Source organism: Sander vitreus, chromosome 18 (assembly GCF_031162955.1).
Source record: "Sander vitreus isolate 19-12246 chromosome 18, sanVit1, whole genome shotgun sequence".
Classification (NCBI taxonomy): Eukaryota; Metazoa; Chordata; class Actinopteri; order Perciformes; family Percidae; genus Sander; species Sander vitreus.
This window is the reverse complement of record NC_135872.1, coordinates 1,612,603-1,620,327: the sequence shown is the minus strand read 5'-3', so window position 1 is coordinate 1,620,327 and position 7,725 is coordinate 1,612,603. Positions and strand designations below refer to the sequence as shown.

The window sequence follows — 7,725 nt, the reverse complement described above, 5'->3', positions numbered from 1 at the left end:
TACATGTGTGCGTCCGTGCATCCATGTGTATGTGTATGTGTGTGTGTGCGTGCGTGTTTTGGTGTGTGTACATGTGTGCGTCCGTGCATCCATGTGTATGTGTGTGTGCGTGCGTGTTTTGGTGTGTGTACATGTGTGCGTCCGTGCATCCATGTGTATGTGTGTGCGTGTGTGTGCGTGCGTGTTTTGGTGTGTGTACATGTGTGCGTCCGTGCATCCATGTGTATGTGTGTGTGTGTGTGTGTGCGTGTTTTGGTGTGTGTACATGTGTGCGTCCGTGCATCCATGTGTATGTGTGTGTGTGTGCGTGCGTGTTTTGGTGTGTGTACATGTGTGCGTCCGTGCATCCATGTGTATGTGTGTGTGTGTGTGCGTGCGTGTTTTGGTGTGTGTACATGTGTGCGTCCGTGCATCCATGTGTATGTGTGTGTGTGTGCGTGCGTGTTTTTGGTGTGTGTACATGTGTGCGTCCGTGCATCCATGTGTATGTGTGTGTGTGTGTGTGCGTGCGTGTTTTGGTGTGTGTACATGTGTGCGTCCGTGCATCCATGTGTGTGTGTGTGTGTGTGTGCGTGCTGTGTTTTGGTGTGTGTGTACATGTGTGCGTCCGTGCATCCATGTGTAGTGTGTGTGTGTGCGTGCGTGTTTTGGTGTGTGTACATGTGTGCGTCCGTGCATCCATGTGTATGTGTGTGCGCGTGCATGCGTGTGTGTTTTGGTGTGTGTACATGTGTGCGTCCGTGCATCCATGTGTATGTGTGTGTGCGTGCGTGTTTTGGTGTGTGTACATGTGTGCGTCCGTGCATCCATGTGTGTGTGTGTGTGTGTGTGTCGTGCGTGTTTTAGTGTGTGTACATGTAGTGCGTCCGTGCATCCGTGTGTGTGTGTGTGTGCGTGTTTTTGTGTGTACATGTGCGTCCGTGCATCCATGTGTGTGTGTGTGCGTGCGCGTGTTTTGGTGTGTGTACATGTGTGCGTCCGTGCATCCATGTGTATGTGTGTGTGTGTGCGTGCGTGTTTTGGTGTGTGTACATGTGTGCGTCCGTGCATCCATGTGTATGTGTGTGTGTGTGCATGTGTGTGTGCGTGCGTGTTTTGGTGTGTGTACATGTGTGCGTCCGTGCATCCATGTGTGTGTGTGTGTGTGTGCGTGCGTGTTTTGGTGTGTGTACATGTGTGCGTCCGTGCATCCATGTGTATGTGTGTGCGTGTGTGTGCGTGCGTGTTTTGGTGTGTGTACATGTGTGCGTTTGTGCATCCGTGTGTGTGTGTGTGTGTGTGTGTGTGTGTGTGCGTGCGTGTGTTTTGGTGTGTGTACATGTGTGCGTCCGTGCATCCATGTGTATGTGTGTGTGTGCGTGTTTTGGTGTGTGTACATGTGTGCGTCCAGTGCATCCATGTGTGTGTGTGCGTGCGTGTTTTGGTGTGTGTACATGTGTGCGTCCGTGCATCCATGTGATGTGTGTGTGCGTGTGTGTGTGTGTGTGTGTGTGTGTGTGCGTGCGTGTAGTGTGTGTACATGTGTGCGTCCGTGCATCCATGTGTATGTGTGTGTGTGCGTGTTTTGGTGTGTGTACATGTGTGCGTCCGTGCATCCATGTGTATGTGTGTGCGTGCGTGTTTTGGTGTGTGTACATGTGTGCGTCCGTGCATCCATGTGTGTGTGTGTGTGTGTGCGTGTTTTGGTGTGTGTACATGTGTGCGTCCGTGCATCCATGTGTGTGTGTGTGTGTGTGTGTGTGTGTGCGTGCGTGCGTGTTTTGGTGTGTGTACATGTGTGCGTCCGTGCATCCATGTGTATGTGTGTGCGTGCGTGTTCATGTGTGTGTGAAAACATCTCTCCTCTCTCCGTTGACTTGTCCTGCGTCTAGGTTTCCTCCTCGTTATTCCGTCTGCTAACAAACAACAGCAACATGTCTGAAAGCTGCTGTGTGGTGATATGAACTACCAACAATGTAAAGAACCCAGAACTCCAGTTTTTATAAGCTGACGACCTGAAAAACTGAGCTTTTATGAAGACAGAAGTGGAAACAGACGAGAGGAATCAGCAGAGAGAATGGAGAGACGCTCAGCTAACGTTATGCACAACGTTACGTTTGCAGTAGTGATGCACCGAATCCAGGATTCGGCTGAATATTGGGCTGAATATTGGGCTGAATATTGGGCTGAATATTGGGCTGAATATTGGGCTGAATATTGGGCTTTCTGACGGGGTTGGGTTTCTGCTGAACCCTACGCTGTCACTCCGCGCTACGCTGGTCGCCGTAATGACGGCGCCGTTGATTACAGGAAGGTGTTTACGTAGGTGGAGCGTGAGGTTTTTGCACCTTTTTCATCCTTGTAGTATTATTTTTTGACGTTTTTGTCATTTTTTTCAAAATAATCCCACCTTTTTCGTCTTTATCGTTTTTTTTGTATTGTTTTGGACATTTTTGTTGCTTTTCGTTAACAACGTGCGTGTTGTTTCCGTCCCCCAGGAATCTGAGGCGCGACTATCCCTCGAAGATCCTGATGAACCTCAGCACGGCGCTGCTGTTCCTCAACATGGTCTTCCTATTGGACGGCTGGTTGGCCAATCAGCAGAGGGACTGGCTGTGTGTGTCCGTGGCCGTCATGCTGCACTACTTCCTGCTGGCCTCCTTCACCTGGATGGGCCTGGAGTCGGTCCACATGTACATCGCTCTGGTCAAAGTCTTCAACACCTACATCAGGCGATACATCCTCAAGTTCTGCATCCTGGGATGGGGTGAGGCGTGTGTGTGTCTGTCTGTCTGTCTGTCTGTCTGTGTGACAGACAGACAGGCCTGCTTCATTCATGTGTGTGTGTGTGTGTGTCTCTGTTTCTGTGTGTGTGTGTGTGTGTGTGTGTGTGTTCGTCTGTGTGTGTGTGTTCGTCTGTGTGTGTGTGTCTGTTTCTGTGTGTGTGTGTGTGTGTGTGTTTGTGTGTGTGTGTGTGTGTGTGTGTGTGTGTGTGTCTCTGTGTGTGTGTGTGTCTGTCTGTGTGTGTGTGTGTGTGTGTTCATGTGTGTGTTCGTGTGTGTGTGTGTGTGTGTGTGTGTGTGTGTTCGTCTGTGTGTGTGTGTTCGTCTGTGTTCGTCTGTGTGTGTGTGTGTGTTCGTCTGTGTGTGTGTGTCTGTTTCTGTGTGTGTGTCTGTCTGTGTGTGTGTGTGTCTGTGTGTGTTTGTGTCTGTCTGTCTGTCTGTCTGTGTGTTTGTGTCTGTCTGTCTGTCTGCGTGCGTGCCTGTCTGTGTGTGTGCGTGTCTGTGTGTCTGTCTGTGTGTGTGTCTGTCTGTGTGTGTGTGAGAGACACACAGACAGACACTCACAGACAGACAGACGGAGAGAGAGACAGACAGTTACCTGAGTTGTCAGACAGTCTAAATCCTCCCATTATCTTAATTTTTACATTAAGATTTTCATTTTCACTGTAAATATCGGTTTCATTAACTACTAATAATAACTACTGGGCCGTCATGTGAATGGCCTGCTTCATTCATTGTGATGAATATGAATGTGGTGATGATAACCTGTGGGGGGGGCGGTGGTTGCAGGTCTCCCGGCTGTGTTGGTGGGGATGGTTGTCGCTGTCAATAAGAACTCGTACGGCCTGCAGGAGTACGGCAAAGGAGAGTCAGGGGACGGATCCTCAAAGTTGTAAGTACTGAAGACACACAGAGAGACAGTACAGAGGATACTACGTGTGTGTAACATTCTCACAGATACAAAACAGAGAAATAAAGCCACAAACATCAGAAGCTGTTATAAGATATCAGAAAAGATCATATATTATCCTAATCTGTGTGTGTCTGTGTGTGTGTGTCTCTGTGTGTGTGTCTCTGTTTGTCTGTGTGTTCGTGTGTCTGTGTGTGTGTGTGTGTGTTCGTCTGTGTGTGTGTGTGTGTGTGTCTGTCTCTGTGTGTGTGTGTGTCTGTGTGTGTGTGTGTGTGTGTCTGTTTCTGTTTCTGTGTGTGTGTGTGTCTGTTTCTGTGTGTGTGTGTGTGTGTGTCTAGCTGCTGGATCCAGAACTCGGCTGTCTTCTACTCCACCGTGGTGGGTTACTTCTGTCTGGTGTTTCTGCTCAACGTGGCCATGTTCATCGTGGTGATGATGCAGATCTGCGGACGCAACGGCAAACGCAGCAACCGCACGCTGCGGGAGGAGGTGAGGACGCTCAAGGCAAAGAGAGGGAGAGAGAGAGAGAGAGGGGGGGGGGGGGGAGAGAGAGAGAGAGAAGTGACTAAATGTCAAAAAAGCGACCCAAATGTCCAGAAAAGTGACGTTAGAGCGACCCAAATGTCTGCGAAGGTGGAACATGGCGTCTAAAAGGTGTGTTGTGTGTGTGTGTGTGTTGTGTTGGTCTGCAGGTTCTGAGGAACTTGCGTAGTGTCGTCAGCCTGACCTTCCTGCTGGGGATGACTTGGGGCTTCGCTCTGTTCGCCTGGGGGCCCGTCAACCTGGCCTTCATGTACCTGTTCTCCATCTTCAACTCCCTGCAGGGTAACCACACACTTATGCAGGCAACCCGTAATGGTAGGGTTCCACACAGCGAACCAGGGGCGTGGTCGCGAAAACAACACGCCAGACCGCAACAGAACAGCGGCTGCTGGGCAGCTAGCAGAGAGGGTTGACGCCAAGGGGGTCAGCTTCTCCTCACAACGCGTAGCTCCTATGGAGCCATTTAGATGCTACCAAGCCATCACCTCCCCTTAGCATCCCGTTAGCATCCCATGGACTCCCATTCATTCTGACGTCACTTTGACAGAGAATACCTTTACATCTGAAGCGTTTAAAGACTCTATTTGTCCGTTGTTTATTTCTAAAGAAACACGACAATGTATAAAAGGCTCCATTACCTTGTAGCTCACGTTATGGCTCCGTAGCAGACGTTTTTATAACAATAGGCTAACGATTGGGTCATAACCACGAGACTTCCTGTCTCATAGTAGAGGAGTTACCGTATAGTACAGGAGAAGCTCTCAGGCAGTTTGGACTTCCATCAGCTGTTTAAGTGTAATGACTAATGTTAACTATCATTTTAGTGATCAATAATGAGCCTGTGTCTATGTTATCTCCTTACATATACCTACGCTCTCCGTCTCTGCTAGATTGGGAATGATTGAGATTTCTCTTGGCACAGCTACCAGAAGACTTCCAACTTTCAGACAGGTTGCTCACGTCACATCTACGTCTTCAAGCTCAGTTGGAGGCTGCTCAGTAACGCTCAGCCATCACCGGGAAAGAGCTTCTAACGTCCTTCACTGGTCTCCGTCCAGAGACACGGGACCTGCTGCTCCATTATATACTGACTATGGTTGACGCTAGGTAGCATAGGTAGCTAGCAGGTAGTTTGCTAGCAAGCTATATCGTTGCTATTGTAGCTTGTGGAATCTGTGTTGATACAAGCGTCAGTCCTCTGGAACGGCAGTCAAACCCCTAACTTACTGCTCGTGAACTCGTACCAGATGGTTGTACTCCCAGTTACAGTTTTTTAACGTCACACACACATAAACAACAATGGCGACCCCTGTTGATGCTGTACAGACGCCGCTGATTAACGGTGAGAAATAGACATAAATAGGCAACGTAAAGTCATTCCACACATTGTAATCAGATCAAGACACATACGATTCTGTACTTTCTTTCTGAGTTTTTTTGTGATTGTTTTGGGCAGAAATCCTTGATTATGCGTCACGTTTTCTTAAAAAATGTGATGGAATATGTGGGATATTTATGCAATATTATGGGATGAAATGGCGGGAACTTGCAGAAACTGGTTTCATCGTGGCTTCATCGCGGGGTTTGCAGCTTTTAGCATCATGTTCACGTCACTTCATGACGTCGCTTCATCACGTCGCTTCATAACGTCGCTTCATCACGTCGCTTCATAACGTCGCTTCATTATGTCTCTTCATAACGTTGCTTCATAACGTTGCTTCATAACGTCGCTTCATCACGTCGCTTCATAACGTCACTACATTATGTCTCTTCATCACGTCGCTTCATAACGTCGCTTCATAACGTCGCTTCATCACGTCGCTTCATCACGTCGCTTCATGACGTCGCTTCATCACGTCGCTTCATAACGTCGCTTCATTATGTCTCTTCATAACGTTGCTTCATAACGTTGCTTCATAACGTCGCTTCATAACGTTGCTTCATAACGTCGCTTCATAACGTCACTACATTATGTCTCTTCATCACGTCGCTTCATAACGTCACTACATTATGTCTCTTCATCACGTCGCTTCATAACGTCACTACATTGTCTCTTCATCACGTCGCTTCATAACCTCACTTCATAACCTCACTTCATAACCTCGCTTCATAACCTCGCTTCATAACGTCGCTTCATAACGTCGCTTCATAACGTCACTACATTGTCTCTTCATCACGTCGCTTCATAACGTCACTTCATAACGTCGCTTCATAACCTCACTTCATAACCTCACTTCATAACCTCGCTTCATAACCTCGCTTCATAACGTTGCATCATCACGTCGCATCATCACGTCGCTTCATAACGTCGCTTCATCACGTCGCTTCATCACGTCGCTTCATCACGTCGCTTCATCACGTCGCTTCATCACGTCGCTTCATCACGTCGCTACATAACGTCGCTTCATAACGTTGCATCATCATGTCGCATCATCACGTCGCTTCATAACGTTGCATCATCACGTCGCTTCATCACGTCGTTTCATAACGTCGCTACATAACGTCGCTTCATAACGTTCTCATGGCAGCAGGGAAACGGCTGCTCTTGTGTGAAGTAAACGCAACATTTTTCCTCTTTCTGCTAAGATATTTGGGACTTTTTTGCAACGAAAATGCGGGGATTATGACATCATGCAAGCCCCGCATATTTTGTGCGAAAATCGGCAATTTATGCGGCGAAAGTGCCCCCCCCCCCCGCATAAATATGCTGACTTTGGCTGATTATGCATTGAATTATGAGATTGCATATCACATATCAGGGACTGCCTACTACAGGTTATGGTTATTAAATTAAGCCCAAGATATGTTGCAGACTAGAAATCGCTAGTATCAGCTAGCGCGAGCTAACGTCAACGGTAGGTAGCCGCTGGCTAACGCTAACGCTAGCTAGAAGGGTTTGTGGTGACCTTGCATGGAACGCTACCAAGTCGTGAGTCGTGACTTGAAGTCGTAACTTACGGGCTAAACATTGTGTCTGGAACGCAGCATTATTACATTATTACGACCTGGTCTTCGTGTATACCTGTTCTCCATCTTCAACTCAAGGAGGTTGTTGTAAAGAGGACGGAAATATTCAGAGAGTGTAAAAAGTGATTTTCTTTCTCCAGGTCTGTTCATATTTATCTTCCACTGCGCGTTGAAAGAAAACGTCCAGAAGCAGTGGAGGAGATACCTCTGCTGTGGCCGATTCAGACTGTCTGACAACTCAGGTAACTGTCTGTCTGTGTCTCTCTCTCTCTCTGTCTGCCTACCTGCCTGTCTATCTGTCTCTCTCTCCGTCTGCCTACCTACATACCTACCTGCCTGCCTGTGTCTCTCTCTCTCTCTCTCTCTCTCTCTCTCTCTGTCTGCCTGCCTGTCTGTCTGTCCGTATCTCTCTCTCTCTCTCTCTGCCTGCCTGCCTGTCTCTCTGTCTCTCTCTCTCTCTCTGCCTGTCTGTCTGTCCGTATCTCTCTCTCTCTCTCTCTGCCTGCCTGCCTGCATGTCTCTCTGTCTCTCTCTCTCTCTCTG

The 7,725-nt window shown here is 48.3% G+C and overlaps 1 protein-coding gene across 1 annotated transcript in view; it reads left to right on the top strand.

Moving 5' to 3' along the window:
- Positions 1–7,725, top strand: part of adgrg6 (adhesion G protein-coupled receptor G6) — a 123,638-nt gene that overhangs the window by 93,490 nt on the left and 22,423 nt on the right. Inside the window, exons 25-29 of the mRNA XM_078275445.1 lie at positions 2,478–2,746; positions 3,552–3,654; positions 4,011–4,161; positions 4,365–4,497; positions 7,323–7,424. Of these exons, the coding sequence (XP_078131571.1) occupies positions 2,478–2,746; positions 3,552–3,654; positions 4,011–4,161; positions 4,365–4,497; positions 7,323–7,424 (758 nt within the window). The remainder of the gene's footprint in view (positions 1–2,477; positions 2,747–3,551; positions 3,655–4,010; positions 4,162–4,364; positions 4,498–7,322; positions 7,425–7,725) is intronic.